The sequence below is a fragment of the Vombatus ursinus genome, unplaced genomic scaffold (assembly GCF_900497805.2).
Source record: "Vombatus ursinus unplaced genomic scaffold, bare-nosed wombat genome assembly UNPS02014778.1, whole genome shotgun sequence".
In the NCBI taxonomy this organism is placed as follows: domain Eukaryota; kingdom Metazoa; phylum Chordata; class Mammalia; order Diprotodontia; family Vombatidae; genus Vombatus; species Vombatus ursinus.
Window position 1 is genome coordinate 52,796,876 of NW_020954556.1, and position 22,042 is coordinate 52,818,917.

General features: G+C 36.1%; 1 protein-coding gene across 5 annotated transcripts in view; it reads right to left on the reverse strand.

Moving 5' to 3' along the window:
- Nucleotides 1–22,042, reverse strand: part of EML4 (EMAP like 4) — a 177,772-nt gene that overhangs the window by 54,951 nt on the left and 100,779 nt on the right. For 3 of the 5 annotated variants that reach the window (XM_027865094.1, XM_027865091.1, XM_027865090.1), the window contains exons 5-11: nt 19,839–19,967; nt 15,350–15,375; nt 15,031–15,063; nt 8,469–8,592; nt 6,823–6,972; nt 5,022–5,091; nt 2,773–2,883 (exon numbers count right to left, since the gene is read on the reverse strand). In XM_027865094.1, coding sequence (XP_027720895.1) covers nt 2,773–2,883; nt 5,022–5,091; nt 6,823–6,972; nt 8,469–8,592; nt 15,031–15,063; nt 15,350–15,375; nt 19,839–19,967 — 643 coding nt within the window. Of the gene's footprint in view, nt 1–2,772; nt 2,884–5,021; nt 5,092–6,822; nt 6,973–8,468; nt 8,593–15,030; nt 15,097–15,349; nt 15,376–19,838; nt 19,968–22,042 lie in introns of those variants that run through there. The other 2 variants (XM_027865092.1, XM_027865095.1) reach the window with 2 other exon arrangements.

The following is a 22,042-nucleotide window of genomic DNA, read 5'->3' on the forward strand; positions in this document are numbered from 1 at the left end:
ATGGATTAAGTGCTTACTCTATGCATGGCACTGTGCTAGGGTTCTGGGAATACAATGATGAAAAGTGAGCATTTTTATACCACAAAGAGCTTAAGGTCAAATGTTATGGGAAGGGCACACAAGAGATAGGAAGAGATAGGAAGAGAAAGGGATGACATCTATATAAATAAGTGGGATACAAGATAGGCTGTTAGAGGCAAAGGAGAGCTAAGTAAACAAGTAAGAAAAATATTCCAGGGGAGAAGAGAGATATTTCTTACTTGGGTGCAGGGATGTACTCAATCCAGGTAGTCTAGCTGGGTTAGAATACAGGAAATATATGAAGGACAATAGCGTGAGACAACAATGGGGATGTAGGATGAGGCTAGAATATGAAGGGCTTTGAATGCCAGCATCAAGAATTTAAATTTCGATCAGAGAAATGATATGATCATAGTGATATATTAGGAAGATTACAGGTAATGAATTGGAGAGGAGATAGACAGCAGGTGGTAGTTGTGAGAACAGAGGAAAGGATAAATTGCAAAGGTCAAAATAACAAGACTTAGCAGCTGATTAGATATGGAGGGACAGACAGGGCAGATGGTGGTACTATAAACAAAAAGACAGATGTTAGCAAGAAGTGCAGGGGTTTAGCGGGAAAAGATAAGCTCAGTTTTATAAATGCCAAATTTGAGGTTTCACAATTATGTCTACTGGAAACTAGAAAAAACAAATATAGTACCTATTCATGGTGTTAAATTTCTGAAGAAAGTTATCATAGTTTTTACTGTTTAATCTTTTTTAGTTTTACATTTTTGTGAGGCTGCTTTCCTTTAGGAATCATCTAACTCTAGATTGCTCTGTTTGAAAATAATACAATTTGTAGATTTTCCAGTTCCTTTGAATTCTATTCATTCTTCCTGTACCTATCTTTATATAATTTATCTCCCTTCTTAGAATCTTTCAGAGGACTGATGGAAGATGGGAAAGAAAATCAATAACACATTAGTCAATTTTGCTATTTGCTAGCAATTTGGCTAAGGGCTCTGACAGAGGAAAATGAAATTTGTGAAATTCAATTATTACAGATAAACTAAGAGTAGGCAATTCTAATCAAAATGCATTAAATTCCATTCTCCTAATTTTATTGGAACCATTTCCATTTCCTTAATATAAATTTCATAGTTTAGGAAGTAATGCTGATAGGAGATGATCTGATCTGCTGTTCCAGGTATTTACTTAGTAATTGCTTAAGTGGTAGATACAGTATTTGGTATGGGAGCTATAAATGTAAACAATAAAAAAGGCAGAGCAGATTCTCCATATTTCCAACGAGTGCCTTCTGTAGGTTCCTTGAATGGGGAAATGGTAGAATACTTTACCGATAATATGAAGTCAAAGTGTCTCTTCTCCTAACCAGTGTATGAGTAGAGACTAGATAGAGATAAACATAATTGAACTAGAGAATCTGTAACTAGACAAGCATACATAGGGAATGTTGGAATGAAATGAGGAAAATTGAAGTACTGAGCCTTCCAAACTACTTCTGAAATTTTAATTCATGTTTTAGCAACATGGGAGCAGCAATCTGGGATCCAAGGAAAAGATGAAAGCAGGCAAAATTTATCTTTGTTCCCCCTTTCTCTTTTCTGAACCTTTCAGAAAAAACCCACGTCTTTGCCTTCTCTCCCCATCTGACAGATATCATTCTATTCTAGTTAGTCCCTCCCAGCTTCAAAATTCTCTTCCCTCTTACCTCTACTAATAAAAATTGTAATGTCCTCAATATGGCTGATCTGATTAAAGTCTGAGAGGCTACATGGGAAGTGTAATACATAGAGAGTCTAGGAGTCAGCAAGATCACTGTTCAAGCCCCACTTCTGACCCACACTGGTTGTGTGACCCTGGGCATACCACTCAACCTCTCCATGTCACAGGAAGCTTTAGATAGTTAAAAAACAAACAAACAAACAAACCATTAAGTGATAGAGAAGAAGATGATCTGCACAGGTAGAAAGAGTTAACTCCCTGGATTTCCCTACTCCAAAAATATCATAAATCCAGTTGAAGAAAAAAGATGTGTATAGAGGAGATAATTGCATTTTAAAAGAGGTATTCATTAAAATGGCAGGAATTTTTAATAAATGGAACTTGTCTGCCTAACTTAGGTAACTGGCTGTTTAGAGTTCAATGCATTTTCCTAAAGAAATAATGTTACACATGGCAGCTCAGTTTCGAGGTCAGTCTATAAAAGCAAAATGGGAAATGATCAGCATTACATCCCCTAGGCCTCCAGGCTCTCACCTAAACTGCCAATGAACACTAAAGATCCTTGTCCTTGCCGTCCATCTTTCCTGTTTACTTTGCACCTACTTTCTAAAAGTTACTGTGAAGGGACTGGTGATATGAAGATGAAAAGGAAAAAATTTCTTGCCCTCAAAGGGCCTATATTTTGCTTGGAGGGAGAGACTACAACAGGTACACAAATAAGTAGCCCATAAATTGAATTGAAATTGCTACATAAAGGTGAGTCATGAGAAGATGTTCCTGTCTTGAACCTGACCCCAGAGGGTTTATTTAAGGACTTCAAAGGGGATTTCACTTAGAAAACACCCTTAAGATAGTTTTATACTGGGATTTTGGTGCATATATAATCTGAAAACTTCTACTAGCTTAAGGAATATATAGCGTTTATTTTTCAACTTTCTTTAGACAAACTAATGTGACTTTGATTTCACATTAATCCTTTACAATGTTTTAAAAAGCCAAAATCATAAAAGTCTTACTCACTGCTTTTGAAAAATCCAGACAACCCACTCCACGTTCAAAAGTTCCAAGTCCAATAACTTGCAGCGTGGCCAGACTAACTGAGTCCCAAACTCTGACGTGGGGTTGTAGAGGCTACAAAAGGAAAGTGACAACCATAAGAAAGATGGCTAAAATAGCCAAGGAAAACCCAACAGCTACTTAGATTAATATAAAGACCACAACAATAGTCACATAAAAACAATTTAGCTGGGATGATGAATTAAACAGAAAAAAATAGGATATAAATTATTTAACCAATCAATCAACAAGCATTTATTAAGTGCCTGCTGCAGAAACATTAAGCACCATATTAGTCACTGGGGATATAAAGATAAAGATGTAAGAAGTCTCCTCCTTTAAGAAGCTTAATGCTGCCAAGGCACATGTACATAAAAAAGCATATACCCAATATATATATATATATATATACACACACACACACGTACATAAAAAAGCATATACCCAATACATGCACACACACACACACACACACACACACACACACACACACACACACGACAAAAACAAAGTAGGTCCTGAGGGGAGATCAGGAAAAAACAGGTAGAACGCAGTGCTTAAACTGGGTCATAAGGAAACAAGAGATTTTAGAAGTAGAATTGAGAAGAGGACCGAGAGACTAGAGATGGAGGAAAAGAAAGAAGGCCAATTTAGCTGGACAGTAGAATGTGGGGAAGGGAGTAATAACACTGGGAAAGTAGGCTGGAGCTAGGGATACCCTTCATTTATATTTTCTTCTAGAGTAAAAGGGGAGCCACTGGACTTTTCTGAGATGGAAAGTATGAAAAATGGTGCTCCAAAGACCTAAAAATATATACTATTATATATAGAATTTTCTCCTTATATCATGGAATTGAAGCTACTGTACTTCTTTCCCACGAAAGTCTGATTACATTTCATGATAGTGTTGAACAAATAAACCCACAGAATTCCAAGGTTGGAAGGGAATTCAGAGGCCATGTAGTCCAATCAATATAAGAATATCTGCTAATTACACCTGAAAAGTAGCTATCAAAACTTTGGCTGAAGAATTCCATTAGGAAGCCACTACCTTCTGAAGCAGCCTGCTTCTCTTAGGTGGGAATTCTAATGGTTAGGAAGTTTTCTTTCTTATAACAAGCCTAAATCTGCATCTTCTACCCAATATTCCCGGTAATACCCTTGGGACCCAGGAGACCAAGTCAATTACTTGAAGAGCACTGCCATGAACCCCCAAAGTTTTGTTTCCTCTTGGATAAAGCTCCTCTCCTCCTCTGACCAATTTTCATATGGCATAAACTAGAGGCCCTTCATCCTGGTTACCCTCCTTAGTATTCTCTTCAGCTTATTAATGTCATTACTAAATGTGGTTCTTAGAACTGAACACAGTACTCCTTATGTGGTCTTAATAGGGGAGAATAAAAAATAGGATTATAACCTCCTTATTCCTAGATGCCATTCCTCTCTTACTGCAGCTCACTGTACCAAGTGGCACACGTTAAGGGATTTCTAATGTAAGTTCTTCAATGATATCTTCGATTATGTTTTATAATAGGGGGAGCTAGGTGACACAATGAATACAGCACTGGCCCTGGAGTCAGGAGGACCTGAGTTCAAATTCAGCCTCAGACACTTATTAGCTGTATGGCCCTAGGCAAGTTACTTAACCTCAAATGCCTCCAAAAAAGAAAGTTTTCAAACTAAAATGATAATTTCTTGTTCAAGGTAAATTACAAAGACCACCCCCATGTGCCAGTTTTCCTGGGTAAGCATGCAAACTACCACTTCAATAAGGGAATAAGTTCTTAAGTCAGAACACTGAAATAAATGTTCAGGTCTTATTGTTCTCTTAAATTTAACAATCATTTGTAAAAGAATAATTATGATGAAAAATGAAATTCATCAGTCTTTAAAATAGTCTTTTTTTTATCACTGTTCTGCTGATGCTATAAAACTTTTAGTAATCATTTAAAAGAAATAAAGTAACTAGTGAACTATTTCTAAAGTTAAAAATACAACTAATTTGGGGCAGCTAGGTGGATAGAGCACTGGCTCTGGAGTCAGGAGGACCTGAGTTCAAATTTGGCCTCAGACACTTGACACTAGCTGTGTGCCCCTAGGCAAATCACTTAACCCCAACTACCTCACCAAAACAAAACAAAACAAAAATACAACTAATTACAGCTTAACTGAGAATTCCAATTAGGTCAAAGTATTTAAACTGAACCACTTACCCGTCCATCTTTATCCACTCCAGCTATCTGTCCAGTTGCAATCCTCATTTTGTCAGGATGTACAGCAAGGCTAAAACAAAACAAAACAAAACAAACAAAAATCCAACAAAAAATCACATTAATAATAATGTTAGCTAGAGGTAGCATTACAAAGAACAAAAGTCTACTTTCACATCAACATCGTCCAAACAGATATTTTCCAATTTTGATAATCATCATTCAGACAATTATCTTATTTTCAATATTAAAAATGATTAGCATAATATTAACATCTTGCACATATCAAGTGTTCAATAAATGTTTAGTTGAAAGGAAAAAAAATCTATTTCATTATCTGCTTTTTTAGCCTATTAAAACCAAAAAAAGTAAATATGTTATATCAGAATCCTCTTCTACAGTTCAAATTGTACCAATGCTGTGTATCAAATGAACACAGTAAAATTTTTTTGAAAAGTTTTTTTAAAACTTGAAACTAATGTCTGTAATACTTTAAATACCACATACAACACTGAGAAAAACTTGATAATGTAAAGCTATCATTACGACTTGTGTAATGTTGCACCAACTAATATTGTCTCACAATAACGTCTTGCCAAACTCCACCCTGACATCATGAAAGCTTGATGTGATATCTGTCCTTTAGCCACTTAATAGAGACCAACTTCACCTCCCTCTGCTAGTTCCCTTCCATACTATATATACACGTTTCCTCATCCCTCCATATGCCTAGGAACATATATCTCTCATAGTTCTTACTGCATAAACTGCCCCCTGTAAAGCAATTTCACACAATGCTGTACTTTTATGGAACCAATTAACAACATTAGGTGGGCTTTGCCAAGAGATAAAGACATAATGACTAGAATGGGAATGAATATAGGACTACAATAGATAAATTTTTAATGAATACTCAATAACTTGGAGTATTAAAGTATGATAAGATTCAGGAAAAGAGACCAACATTGCATTGGCATTTAATTTTATAAACCTGGTGAGTAAAAATGGTGACTCAAATATAGGCAACATGCCTAAAATGAGATTTCTTTAAAAAAAAATACAGTGTGTGTGTGTGTGTGTGTGTGTGTGTGTGTGTGTGTGTGTGTGTGTGTGGATATACTGGAAAAACAGGCAAAATCATATATGAAAACTCATTTGGTGGGAAATTTTTACATGTTTTAATAAAGACTTTTCATTTATTTTATCATCTTTCTCCATCTTTGGCACTTTAATTTTCATTCTTAGTATGACTGTGATTATATACTAAAATTCAGGTCTCATATAATTCAGATTTGATGAAATAATTTGGCTTGTATTTGGACCATTTTGGTAATTTTACAATACATTTATGGACACAGAAGAGGATCTCAACTGTGTGCATTTTACCATTGCTTGGGCAGCTTGTTACTTGCCATATTCCACCCCTCCTCAAAAAGAATATACTAAATTTTCAAACTACATATAGTGACATTTTAATAAAAACATGTTAACTAACAACTACCTCTAGATGATTGCTCAGAAGTCTGCCATTAGTGTCAGCAAAGCTGGTATGACAGATTACAAAAAAGGGGATAGACAAGTTAGACCCATTTATGTAGGTACTATTTTTATTTCTTTTGCTGATACTCTCTTTTCTTTGGAATTCTGTAGTTCCAGTCATCAAAACTCCTTAAGAATTTTCTACATTTCCCTTATGAGTCCTGACCTTGTTTGGAGAGAATAATCTACACTAATCTTCAAACTTCAAAAACAGAATACAAAAACCCCACTATTTAAGAAGAGGCAACAGTCAAGAAATACCAACCATTTTACACAGTCTGTGTGACTCAGGTAATGTCTCTGGGTTCTTTCCTCATAATTAAACAAAACTACTACTGAAGCTATGAAATATACTATTTCCCCAGTAGGAAGAAGGTAAACATTAGCTCGACAATCTTTTCCCCGATAGCCGTATCTTAAAAAAGAAAAAAGTCAAGGTTTTTAATAGATGTAATTGTGAAACATTACTGTTCTTCCCTTAAAAGTACTTCTAAGCCTATCTTTGATTCATTTTGATTGTGTGGTAATTTTAGAATTAACATGTTCTCTTCATGCAGTGAATGGTCCAGGAGATCTAGGCTCTATTTTCTGCTTTGTTCCTCATTGTGTGACACTGGACTAGCATTTTAACCCCTCTGGTCTGCTTGTTTCCCATCTATAAAATAAGGAGGATGGACTAAATGATTTCCAAGTTTCCTTTCAGTACTAAAAATCTGTGATCTGTTTGTACATATGAATGTTAACAATTTCGGAGTTGGGAAGATCTCTGTAGAGTAACACACTAGGGGATGTGTGCTTTAAAAAATGCGGACTGTGCCATCCAACAGATGAAATTAGGTTTATTTTATCAATAGTAAGGAGATATATTCTTGTTCTTGCCAAAAGGTGCCAAGGCTCTGGGTAAGGAATACAGTTGGCTTTCCTCTGGCTTCTCCAGGGAGAATTGTTGAGTGTTAAATGCCTCCAATGTGAGCTCGGGAATGCTCAGCTTTGAGCAGTTGTAGGTACCTTCCTGCTTCTGACATGAGAAGAAAAAAAATAGGCTTTTGGGAAGATTCTTCACTCCTTGGAGCTCAGAAGCAACATATCTGGAAGGAAAGAAATCAAACATACTAGCTTTAAGTGGACTGGATAGGCAGTATATGCAATCTCAGTTTCTACCACGATACATGGGAAGCACTGAGACTGTATTTAAATCGTTGCTCAAGAGAAATTGGGTTTCATGAGCTAGGGAACATAATAACAAAAGAACTGACATTTCACATATGGTAAAGGTAACAGAAAAGTTATCAACCATTTTACAATAAAAATGAAGTAAATGACACCAGCAAGTGAAAAATGTAGTTGAGATCAATGTACTTTGGCACATATTTTTCAGAACTACAGTGTAATTAATTTTGATGGATTTAAGTGATTTCTAACAAAAATTTTCATCAGCTGATATCTAAGTAGCATTTTAAAGTTTACAAAGAAATGTACATGTATTATCTCATTTAAGTCTCACAAAAACCTAGTAAAATAGGCACTTCAGGCATTATCTTTATTTTGCAGATGAGGAAACTGAGGTTTAGAGCAGTTAAATGACTTGCTTAAGGTCACACAAAGCTAGTTAAGTGTCACAATGGGAATCTGAATCCAGTTGCTCTGACTCCAAACCCAGTGCTCTTTCCGTTCAGGAGTTCTCAAATTATCCCCAGGCTTGCAGTTGGTGAGCTAAGAATGACTTTTTACATTTTTAAAATGATGTTTTACTGTATTAAAATGAGAAAAAAACAGCCTGGGTTAGATTTGGCCCTTGGGCTGTTGCTTGTCCATTCCTGCAATACACCATCCAGCCTCTAAGAAGAATTTGCTTTTTTTTTTCTTTAAGGAAAGTAAACAAATTTGCTGCATAGTAACATAGTAGGATACGCCCACTCCAGTTTAAGCTTCTCAGGAGGCAGTTCGGTTCGGATGTCATCATAGCTGTTGACATCAGAAGGAATAAACATTGTGATTGGCCGACCTCTCATGAACATTTTGATATATTCTCCTTCTGTTGAAAAAAGAAAAGGCAAAAACAAAATCAAATATACATGCCAAACAATCAACTCAAATGGAAAACCTGAACTTCTAGTGTTGAGAGAGAACACAGAACAAAGATAGCCATTTTAAAGTTTGCCTTTTCTTCATTAAATATAAATTAATGATGCAAAGAACATAGTTAAGATTAAAAGGTAGAAACCACTGTAAAACATAAGAAAAGTATTTCTTTTATGAAAACGTAAGGCAATTGTTTAATTTAATCACAAGGATAAGGAAAGACTAAAAAGAAATTACAAAGTAAAAACAGTTCATGACTTTTAAAAAAAGGGGAAACCTCAGAACATATGGATACTATAGGGAAAAAAGCAGAACTTCAGGAACTAAAATAAAGTACAACAAGTTAAAAATCAGATACCAAAGGGATTCTTGGGAAAGAATTTAGCTCCATTGGTTTAAAGAGTGCCAACTTTCTGGGGTCAGTACCATACCCAAAGTACCTAATCCAAAAGTTCTAAAGTACAGTTGAGGACTCTTGGGGGTCTCTAAGATCCTTTCATGGGGTCTGCAAAGCCAAAACTAACATCATAATAATATTAAGATGTTATGTGCCCATTAAAATGTTCCTCTGTTTTCCAACTACATATCTGTGTGAAGCTATATTTCCTTCATATACTTCAACTAAAACAACATATTGCAACAGAGTGAATGCAGAAGAAGATAAAAAATTCAGCTGTTTTCTATTAAGCCAGGCATTAAAGAGATTTGCAAAAATATGTGAAATAATGCACTCACTAATTTTTTTTTACTTTGGTAAAGTTATTTTTCATTAAAAATGTATTACTTAGGTTAACATGCAATGTGTTTGGTATTGTTATCTGAAAATGAATTCATATTTTTAAAATGTCTTTTAATTTCTAATATAGTAAATACTAATAGACATAACCCACATAAACAAAAGCTTTTTGGGTCCTCAATAATTTTTCTGAGTGTAGAGAGGTCCTAAGACCAAAATGTTTAAGAGCTGATGACCAATTATGTTTGGCACTGGTAACAGAGAAAAAAACAATTCCTTTCCTCAAGGAGTTTACTCTATTGAGGAAAATAACATATTAACATATATACATATAAATATATACAGTATATATTGTGTATATGTATATATGAAGGGGGAAGAGGGGTAATGAGGGTAGTGTTAGCATCTAGGAGATCAAAAGGTCTCATGCAGGAGGGTGCAATTGAGCTGAATTTTGAAAGAATCTAGGGATTTTAGGACACAGAAATGAGGAAGGAGTGCATTCTAGGCATGGGGCCTATACAATGAGATGGAATGCTGTGTGTGAAGTTGGAAACAGTTTCCAATGCCACACATAAGTTTGCATTTTATCACAGGAGCAATAGGAAGTCACTGGATCTTACAGAATAAGGGAGGGACATGGTTAGACTTATGCTTTAAGAATATCACTTTGGCAGTAGTGTAGAGGATAGATTGGAGAAGGAAGAAACTTGAGTCAGCCAGTCCAATTAGGAATCTGTTGCCACATTCCAGGGCAAGAGATCTGGCCTGAACTGACGTAGTAGCTATGTAAATGGAGAGAATAAGAGAGATGTGAGAGATATTGTAGGTGCAGAACTGACAAGATTTGGTGAATGAAGAGACATGTGATGAAGGGGAGCGAGGAGTCAAGGATGGCTCCTTGTTTTCAAGGACAGTAGCATTCCGGACAGAAATAGAGAAGTTTAGAAGATGGATGGGGGACTTGGGGTAAGCAAGAGATAGTGTGGTCTATTTTGGAGATATCAAATTTAAGATGCCTATGGGATAACTAATTGGAAATGTTCAATAGGCAGTTGGTTATGTGGGACTGAATTCCAGAGGGCAAACTAGCATTAGTGTTGCTACTTAAGGGCTTTATAATTGCAGTGTTATGCTACCACATTGGCAAGGACCTGATTAACCCATTCCTAACCATTGTCACATAACAGAAAAAAAGTTAGAAGGAGATGGATACCATAAGCTCTGGAAAAAAAGGGACTGAAATAGGAACATTTGGGAAATCAACAGATAGCATCAGAGTAGTAAAAACTGGGTGAGGGTGGGGAGAAGTGGTTGAGGAAGGTTAAGTGAGGGGAATATGAAGAAATTCATTCTACTCCACAATTTTTTATGTTTTACTAAAATTGCTTAGTCACTACCAATAATCAATAATTTATACATTCATACATTGCCATTGGAAGTAAAGAATAAATATGGGGTTGGGCAGAAACATTAAGAACTCTAAATTATTTCTAACAATCAATAAGCAATAAACGTCTATAATATCTTAGGATTTGTTCTAGACACTGAGAATACAAAGACAAAAATGCATCAGTCTCTGTTCTCAAGGAGCTCATATTCTAACAGAGAAGATATGTATAAATATGTAAAAATAAGTACAAGATAGTTTTGGGGAAAAGGCACTAGCAGCTGGGGGGGAGGAGTGTGTGTGCGTGCTGAGAATCAGGAAAGACTCAATGGTGAAAACTGTGCTTGTTATAGTATGAAAAGTTCAAAGTTATTTTTATTACTGCTTCTCACAGGGTCTTTGGCTCTAGGATTAGATCTAATAACAGGCTAAGGACCTCCTACACCACCGTTTTAAACTATGTTCTGTCTTTATTATTTCTGAAGCCAAGAGTGGGTTCTGTTTCCTGCTGCTTTTTCATACAATTGGACTTTGATGTTAGTTAAATGCTTACTAGTCATATTGATTATCTCTTTTCCCTTTCATATCCCTGCCTCTTCTGCCAGAAGAAGTTTTCTAACTAAATTTTTCCTCCTTTGAGGGAACTGTTCAGATCTAGCAAAAGTCCTTAAAGACTTTAGGAGCACTTTTCTAGACTTCTTTTCAAGCTACAAATATTAAAACTTTCTCTTGTCTTTTTCTCTGGTGAAAGACTAGATGACAGGATGCCATTTTTAAAAAAAAATCATTTTTCAAACCAAGGAACAAGAAATAGCACCTACCCCTACTTAAAGAGAAACCAGTCAAGTACAACTTAGTAGTAATGGAAACACCATATACTCAAGCCTACCTCCTTTAAGATAGAGGTATTTTTGTTTAAGAATCAAAGGCTAAGAATACAACACAGACACACCAGAGTACAACATTTCTTTCAGAATTCCACCCCCTCCCCAACCCATATCTTATTTATTTCAAATCTTGCCTCAAAAAAGCCATTTCTTTGAGGAAGGTTCCCTTGGTTATTCCCATGCCCTCCACCGACACTCCTATCCATGTTTCTTTAGCATGTATATGTGTGCATATTATAAAACACATACATATATACCCAACATACATGTAGTTGGGGATTTAGGGCTTATGTTTTCTTGTTATACTTAATTAGTATGTGGCTAGGTAATGTCCTTTTTTGCTTGTTTCATATGAGTATGTATTTGGATCCCAGGTAGACTTTATCCTCTCTGACTCCAGAGGCTTTTGTCTTCACCTTAGAATTTCTCTTAAGAACTTTCATCTTGTCTGGATTGATTGATCGATCAATCTATCTATAACAACCACTACTCTGATAACGAAATAAACTGGTTGCTCTGGAAAGGGGATAAGTTGAAAGCAATAACTGAAAGGGGAAAAACAAAACCCCAGAACTAGGCCATTACAGAAAAATTTGGGGAGCTAGGTTCCAGTCCATCGGAGACTTTTTATGCTGATGGCAAGAATGCAATCCCCTCCCTTTACACTAGTGCTTATTAAAGCTTTAAAGTGATCTGTATTGTCCTAGCACTAGGGGCATGATAGGAGTTGGGAGTTGAAAAGAGAAATGAAAAATGACTTACTTATGCACTTATTTCTAGCTTCATTTCCAGACTCAGTGGCAGTAATAGACTGTGTGAAGGGCACAGGGTACACACAGATAATATTCCAAGGGAGAGAAGAGTAAAAGGAATTTATTCTCTTACCCAACTAGGAAGGAGGAATGGGAATCTTTCAGTGACTCGGGATGAATACGCAACATCTTGCCATCTACCTCAATAACCCTTTTCTGTGTCAGATGGATACAGTATAAAAATGCTGACCTGTGAAGTCATACCTTGACAACTGGGATCACTAGTAATGAGCTGAAAGAGGTCTTAGTGGCCATGTAGTCCAACCCCTATATTTTAGAGATCAGGAAACTAAATGTGAGAGAGGTGGAGTGCCTTGGTAAAGGCACCAGAAAGATGCCTAGAAGAAGGTGCCTATCCGTATATCCCCTGATCAGAAAAGGAAGAGATGGAAAGTAATGAATAACAGAAATAAAAGGGTATGTATAAGTCTCCAGGATGCAGGACATCCCTTAGGGAAATACAAAAGAAAGGGAAAGAAAAGAGAAACAGACAGGTATGACAAATTCTGTTATAATAAACTTCAAGAGACAACCTCAGTTTTTTGTTCTGACAAATACAGTTTTACAGCAGTATTAAAGAGGCAGAAAAGTGTGGTGAAAATATTTGGCACTTACAGGGCTGAATCTGGGAGTCACTGGACTGGAATTAAAAAAACCACTCTGAGGCAAGTCATTTAGCCTCCATTCAATTTGCTCATCTGTAAAATGGGAGGGTTGTCTCTTCCAGCTCCAGATAAATAATCCTACCATCCTCTGTATGAGTTGCACTAGCTAGAATCTTAAGTCCAATGGCTGGGTTTCTGTTACACAAAGGTATTTGACGTGATGAAATCTGAGCTGTAGCACGAACTGAAGTGAGATTATGGTCACTCCAGAGTCTTTCACTTTGTAAGTGATCTCAAAAGGCACTGCTGTGTAACCTGTTCTAAGAAATCAAGTTGTACCAAGCTTTGGCTTGTATACATACATACATATAAGAATGAATTTCTTAGGCTATAGGTAACTAAGGTGGCAATGAGATAAATGAGGCCTACATCTAAAATATTAACTAAAGAGATGAATAACATTATATTTTAATTAAAAAAACTCTGAAGAGTCCCAGTAGGTGAATGTTTTTTAAGGCAATGTTTGATAAATTCCAGCATGACACATAACGTGGATAGTCCACTTGAATCTGTTATAATGGAATGTGACCTATTCTAATTCTTCTGTCAGCTCCATAACCCCTTATTTCTTTGCAGATACTCACATCATGGATTTAGAGCCAAAAGAGAATTCAAAAGTCATTACTAGACCAAACTGCTCATTTTAGAGATTAGGACAGGGGCTACGAGAGGTTAAGTGGCTTGCCCATGGTGTTCAGTGGGAAAGCTTGGCACAATTTCCATTGTCATTCAATCACCACAGCCCGAGTTAATGATAAAACTTTTTTTAGGTTGCTGTTCCTTTGGGTTTTGTCTACAGGTTATCTGTAACTCTCCTTTCTACTGAATTACTCCACGCTGTTTGAAAAAGCTTCAACAATATAAACAGTCATTAATCTAAGATCATCATTTAGTATGAGGAGAAGTGCCTTCAATCACTCTCCTGCCCCTGCTTGGATGTTAAGTGAAAATTATTTTCTGTGTAAACTATTTTAAGATAAATACATAAGAATTATCTTAGATTAAATGAATTTTGTCCACAGCGTTTATATTTCTAAATTCACAAGGCATACTACCCCCCGCCCCCAATGTAATTTAACAGAGGGAGGAAAGTTGTCAGCACAATTCAAAACTATTTTAAATACATATGTAAAAACTACTGAGTTGGAAGGGTTAACTATTTTCTTAAGCTGAAAAAAAAATCAAAAGACAGAAATGGGAGATATGATCTTTAACACATTTTTTTTTTTAGCATATTACAGACTAGTTATACAAACAGCACGGAAAAAAAGAGAAACATTATGCACAGAAATAAGATACAGCGTGCATACGTACATGCTTCCAAGTTGGACCTACATGCTTCAATTAAATTTGCAAAGTAACTCAGGCAGAAATAGTTACTGAAGTACAAAACTTGCTTAAGCTGCCAAAAAGAATGAACATTATACATTCCAGAATTTATAGACAGTCTACTATCTTTTGGTGAGAACAAGCCAGAAATAACCAATAACCACAGGATACGCAATTTGTTAATCCAAAAAAAAAAAGGAAGAAGTATTTTGCTTTATATCATCAGTTCTTGCTTCTCAAGAGATCAGCAGTTATCTATCATAAAGCTGGCAAGACAGGAAAATGAGATCCTGATAGACAGGGAGTCTATTAATCTTTTAAATGGCTTTTCTAGGCATTTTTTAAAAGAAAAAATGCAAGCTGAAATCTTCTGGACCTTGTGGTTCTTCTCCAATGCCCTAAGAAAAAATTTCAAATTCCGTATCATTCTCAAAGTGAATTCAAATGATGCCATTAAGATACTATTTCTACTACCAAGGAAGAAGAGGTCAGGTAATGTACATGAAAAGCCAAATAAAAGATTCAGAAAATAATTAATTTAGAAAGCAACCAGAAGAACAGCTTATTCTTACCTTGGCTGTTTTTTTCACGAGTTGACATTTTTGCTGGTTATGAAACACAAATAACATATCTTTAAGCTATTAAAAAAAAAACAAAACAAAAAACCTTCTCTTTTATGACAATTACAAGTTATAACCAAATATTTAAATAAATATTTTACATTTTTTGAGAAGGTGTTGGCTGTTATTCAGATTCTGAAAGTTTTTAATAAAGTACTGAACATGATTTCAACATTTTTCTTCAAACTGTTAATAAATCCAAACAAATTTATTCTTAAAAACCCTCCATAAATTAATCTATCTACATTTCAGAAAGGGTGTTTTTATTTACCTTGATTGATGACAACATCTTTATGCCTGAAAAAGGAATATAAAAATACATAATTAATTTACTAAAATATTAAAATTTTGTATTTTTTTCATAAACATCATGGAGTACAAGTATTACAAGAGGTTAAGAAATAAAACTAAGCAATTCGTAGGATAGAATGCAAATATTATTTAAATCTGAACACAGGAAGTTTAAATGAAAACTGACCTAGAAAACTGTATAATTACAGAATTTTAAGTGAATGAAAGACTTTAACATTGGGTTGATTTAATTTACACTAAAATATAATTATATAAGGTTTCCTATTTGCTACAACAAAATGTGTAAGCAGTATATATTTGCTACAACAAAATGTATAAGTACATAAGCATAATGTATAATTTTCTCAATGAAATAACATCAGAAATTATAACAGATGAATACTTAGGCAATAATGCAAGAGAAGCATTTAACAGCAAGAGCAAGCTTCTAATTTGCCTGGAGATATGCACATCTCTAAATTTGTTAGATTTCCTATAGGTACAATAAGATATGATAAACATATAGAATATGAAAAATATAAGTTATAGGCATTAAATCTGTAAATGAAAAAGTAAGATATTGGTAGATCAAAGGCAATGCCAAGTATAGATATATCCCTAATTTTCTCGACAAACAAGTAGATTCCTATAAAGACTGAATTTTAGTTTTCCATTTCTGTTGCTACATACAAAGAATCACAGAATTTGAGGGTCTCAGAAGAGAGTGGCCATCTAGTACAACCCATACACAAAAGAAGATTACAGGATTATATATGTAGAGCCTAAGAGACCTTCTTGTCTAACCCCTTAACTTGACAGGGGCTCAGAAAGATCAAGCAACTTGCTCAAAGTCACGTGGATTTAAGAGTCACCAGTGGTAGCTGAAACCAGGTCCTTTGCATGTCTGCTGCTTTTCTCACTGAATCAACCTGCTATAATGTAACAAACAAGTAATGATTCAGACTACTTAAAGACATCCAAAGCGAGGGAAAGTCATTACTTCCCTAAAGCACCCCACTCCATTTTGGGACAGCTATTTGGACATTTTTCATGACATCAAGCCTAAATTTGCTTCTTTGCCATTTCTACTCACTGTTTCTGCTTCTGCCCTTTGGGATCAAATGATACAAGTTCCCCCTAAAATGTCATAACTAAATATGTTACGACAAAAAATATAGTGGAAATAGTAACTTCTATTCTATCAACACAACCTAAATTTGTAATTATGTTTATCTCTCCTATGTCACACTGTTGATTCATGTCAAGCATTCAGCCCACTAAAAACTTTTCCACATGAAAAATGTTCTCCCTAACATATTTCCATCCTGTGGTTGGGGCTAAAGAAGTCAGCTTCTTAAAGACAGGACTTTACATTTATTCCTATTAGATTTCATCCTATTGGGTTTGTACCGTCACTCCAGACTTGGCTGTCATTTATATATTAATCAATACATTTTAGGTCTCATAATCCAACCAGTTCCAAATCTAACTACTATCATTTAGTTTATTTCTCCATCTTGCTAATAAGGAAAATGTAAGGAAATCTTTTCAAATGTTTTATTTTACTCCAGGTTTGGATAGAACAGCTAGGTGGTGCAGTGTATAGCGTGCTGGGCCTGGAGTCAGGAAGATTCATCTCCCAAATTCAAATCTGGCCTCAGACACTTACTAGCTGTGTGACCCTGGGCAAGTCATTTAACCCTGTTTGCTTCAGTTTCCTCATCTGTCAAATTAGCTGAAGAAGGAAATGGCAAAGCACTCTTTGGCAAGAAAACCCCAAATGGGGTCATGAAGAGTTGGATACGACTGAAAAACAATAATAGGTTTGGGGAGGAAAAGAGTAGTAGCCACAGTAACATAAATTCACAGATTTAGAGCTGTTTAACTGTATGAAACTACAGAGTCATATTCTGTAATTATTTGAATGTACCAGTCAGGTCTATTGCCTCTGACTCCTCCACCTCAGTCTCATAGGATGAAGTAGCCTTACTCCTTATGAAAGCTCTTTCACTTATTTTCACTCTCTCCCTCTCTACTGGCTCATTTCTTACTGCCTACAAATATGCTCTGGTCTCCCCTATTCTAAAAAAACTCTCACTGGATCCTTTCATCCCCGCTAACTATACTCCTCTATCTCTTCTGCCCTTTGTAGCTAAACCTCTCAAAAAGGTGTCTCCATTTCCTCTCCTCTCACTCTCTTAACTCCTTATAATCTGGTTTCTGACCTTATTATTCCACCAAAACTACTCCTTCCAAAGTTACTAACGGTCCCTTAGTTGCCAAATCGAATGGTCTTTTCTCAATCCTCATTATTCTTGATTTCTCTGCAGCCTTTCACATTGTTAATCACCTTTTTCTCCTAGATAATCTCTTTAAGTTTTCAGGACACCATTCTCTCCTGTTCTCCTCCTAATCTACACTCATGTCCTCATTAAGTGTCCCAAAGGTTTTCTGTTTTGGGCCTTCTTTTCTCTTTCTATACTACTTTACTTGGTGATCCCATCAGCTCCCATGGATTTAATTACTATCTCTACCCTTATGATTCTCAAAACTACCTATCCTGCCCCTATCTTTCTGCTGACCTCCAATCTCACATCTCCAACTGCCTCTAAAACATCTTAAACTTAACATGTCTAAAACTGTAATCATACTCTTCTCCCTCAAAGCCTCCAACACTTCTAACTTCTTTATTACAGCTGAGGAAAGCCCCGAGGGCATAACCTAGGAGTCATTCTTTATTCCTTATTATCTTTCACTCCCCCTATCCAATCTGTTGTCAAGACCTGTTGATTTCACCTTTGCAACATCTCTTGAATATACCCCCTTTTCTCCTCTGACATGACCACCACTCTGAATTATTGCAGTAGCCTGCTAGTGGGTCTGTTTCAAGCATCTACCCACTTCCATTTGGCCACTAAAGTGATTTTCTGAAAGCACAGGTCTGACCATATCACCCCCCCCACCCCCTGGCCCCTTTCAATAAACTCTAGAGCTTCCCTATTTCCTCCAGGATCAAATACAAAAGGCTCTGTTTGGCATTCAAAGCTCTTTATAACCTAGCCCCTTCCTACCTTTTCAGTCTTCTTATACCTAACTCCTTGAAATGGATTCTTCCATCCAGTGTCACTGACCTCCTGGCTTTTCCTTGTACAAGATACTCTATCTTTGGGCTCCAGGCAGTCTCTCTGGCTGGCCCCCATGCCTAGAATGCTCTTACTCCTCAATTCAACCTGCTGACTTCCCTGGTTTCCTTTAAAAAACAACTAAACTCCTATCTTCTACAGGAAACCTTTCCCCATCCCCTCTTAATTCTAGTACCTCTTTTGATTACTTCCTACTTATCCTGTGTATAACTTGTTTATACATATTTGTTTACATGCCGTCACCCCTATTAGATTGTGGGTTAAGGACAGAGACTGTCCTTTGCCTCTTTTTTATATCCCCAGTGCCATATTCTTAGGGCTGAATCCATTAATCTGATCCATTAACTGGATCAGAATTGATCCAGTAGTGATCCATTAACCAACATTCCTTGGGTATGGTTTTTCACCTGCATCTAAATTAGCTAATGCCACACACACACACACACACACACACTTAGCCCACATCTCTACTTTCTTCAAAGCTGGAAAGGAGAGAAAGCTCTACTATGTTGTCCACGTGTTGTCTGTGTAATACTGAATGTGAAGTGGCAGCTCAGCATATTTCAGTCTTCCATGAATCCATGACCTCCCTGGTAAGAGACATTCTCTTCCACCCACCCATGGCTTCTCATGCTGTGTGATTCCTCTCCAAGCTTTTCCATCAACCCTTCACAGAACACCTGGGCAGGGCCACTGGAGGCCTGATGATTCTTGGTTACTAGGGCCACCCTGAATAACTCTGTTTTACAAGATGGCTTTTTTGAATTAGACTTGTGGTTTTCTTAACGTAGGCAACTTCAACCTCCCTGCCCCCATCCAGCATGGTCTGCCATTTATTACTTTGAAGGACTGGCTGCCTGGGGAAAGTGAGAAGCTAAGTGACTTGCCCAGGTCTTCCTGACACTGAAACCAGCTCTCTTTACCCTATCTGCCAGTTCACTCAAAATAAGCTCATCACACTTGAATGTAATGTAAGGCTTTGACCTATATGTAAAGGATAGATGCTTGAAGTATTAAACAGTGTACTTTGTATCTCAAGATGCCTATCCAACCCCCAGCACCTTGGTTTGTGCCAAGGTGCTGTTAAGCAGGAGACCTTGTGAGGATTTGGCTCCAACTACAAACTGTGTGACCTGAGGCAAGTCATTTCATTTCTCTGAGCACCACTTGCCTCATGAGGCAAATTAAATGGAAAAATCTCTCCTATCCCTCTAGCTTTATGACATAAAACCCAACATGTTAAAAAACGATTAGCTTTCAGAGGGTTCATTTAGAAAGATTTTCATTTAAAACAAAAAATTTTATGGAGGACAATGCAATACTTACTTGTCTACATTTTTAATGATTTTTGATATTAATTTTGGTGTTGTGGCTGGCTGCAATAGCTTGTGATGACTATCATCCGAATTCTCCCACGTAGTAAGTGATTTTTCAGCTGTAGGTAATCGTTTTATGCTTTAAAAAATTAAAAATTGTTTTCAGTTAAATTGTTGAGGAACAATGATACAAAAGCCTAAAGAGCAGAGCACAAAAGCAGGGATAAAATTTCCTGAAAGCTGATCCAGAAAACAGAAATAAGGATTAGTTGTAAAGTTATGACTGGATGAGTATAGGTAAACAAGGCAAGTGCAAAAATGATTACATTCTACTATGATTTTGAAGATTTCCTAAGGATACCATTAATATTCTGTTGAAGAATCATACATTTGAATAAGCAGAGGAATGGGGACTTGAGCTGTGATTTCATGGGTAAAGGCAATTCCCAGGTGAGGAAACCACTTCGACCAGTGCAGGTTGGTAACTACTCTGCAACTTGCACTCTCAGAGAATTGCTCTGAGCACTGAGAGTTTAAGTGACTTGCCCAGGATCACAGAGGTAATATGCGTTGGAAAAAAGACTAGAACGCAGTTCTTCCTGGTTCAAGGTCAACCTTCTACTCATTATGCCATGAGTAGCTCCAATACGCATGATATGTTTCTTTAAATTACCCCCTGCCCAGGAGAATTTTAACATAGAGGGTAATAAATTTTGCAGAAGTAGCCCTAAATATATATATGTGCATATATATATACACATATACACACAAATATGTATATGTATATTTCATATAATTTGTAGATATATTAAAACTGCTTTTTAGTAATCATTGGATTGTTAGGTAGTCACTTCCTATTAAAACAGCTTTATTTCAACTCATAAACAAGAGCTGCAGGTGAAGTTTCCAAAATGCAAACCATTACACCAAGCCGCACAGCACATTTATCATCTAGGTTATGTTACAGGAAATTATATTCATTGTCTGAATTTAACAAAAAAAGTTATAACAACTTGTTTTGTATATAGGATGTTATAACTGAAAAACTTTTTTTTTTCAAAGTGGCCTGGAAGTGACATTTAGTAAATAATCTCAGTTACAAATTTGTAACTGCATTGCTAACAGCCTGCAACTCATCCAGTCTTAAACACTTCTTGAAAGAGCACATTCAAACAACAATGAGAGACAAGCAAGTATGTTTCCACGAGACCTTTAGAAGCTGAAAAAGAGTCTGGGGACAAAGAGTGTTAAATCAAATCAGAAAACTGCTGAGGTTCTAAAAAGCGACTTCTTCCCTTGTACATCACAATGTCTACCCATCACCTTTGTGGATAATATTCCAGAAAGCTCTTTCTATGAGATTAGGGGCAGGACAATGACACACTGCCAGATCGGCCTAAGAATCTGTGTGACACAAAGGCAGAGCATTTGGTAAGGGGTAAGCATGCATCAGTGAAGTGAAAGAAAGGTGTTGTGTTCTTCCAAGTTTTCTATTAAAATAGTGGTTTTAGGCAAGACACATTTTAGTAATCAAATAAAAAAGATATTTTGGAAATTTCTGTGGTGTTACCTTATTAAAACCCTAGCCAGTTTTAAGAATTACTTTACATATCTCTAAGTTTCCTCAAGCAGATGTATATTTATGCTGAATAAAAGTTAAAAATATTTCTCCTTCAAAAAAATACAAAATTTGAAAATATTTGTCTTTTTAATAATAAAGTTGAGCCAAGTGCCCACCTGCCTACAACATGGTTAGGAGTCAGTCAATATGCACTTGGCATGCAGATTTAATTCCTGATTTTTTCCCTACCTCACATAAGTGTTAATTTTATAGATGTATATATAAAGAAGTCCTCAAGCAAATCTTCAGAAAAGAATTAGAGAGAACAAGTGAAATGGATCAACTTCGGCAACCAAGCAAGAACTTAGAGAGCATCCCCCAAACAGAACGCTAAGGTGCAAAGGGGAATTTGTTAAAAAAGCACCTGAAAGTTGTAATGATACCAAATTACGGGAAGGGTTATACACAGTAATTTTCTATCTATGACATTAAAATGTCATAAATATTGGCATACTGTACAATTTAAATGCAAGAAGATTCTGGCTTTGATTTTAGAGAATATTATATTGTCTTTATCAAATTAAATACTAAGAAACTGTAAAATTTTAGACTACATAAAAAAAGAAAGGTATAGTATAAATCTTTATATCCTA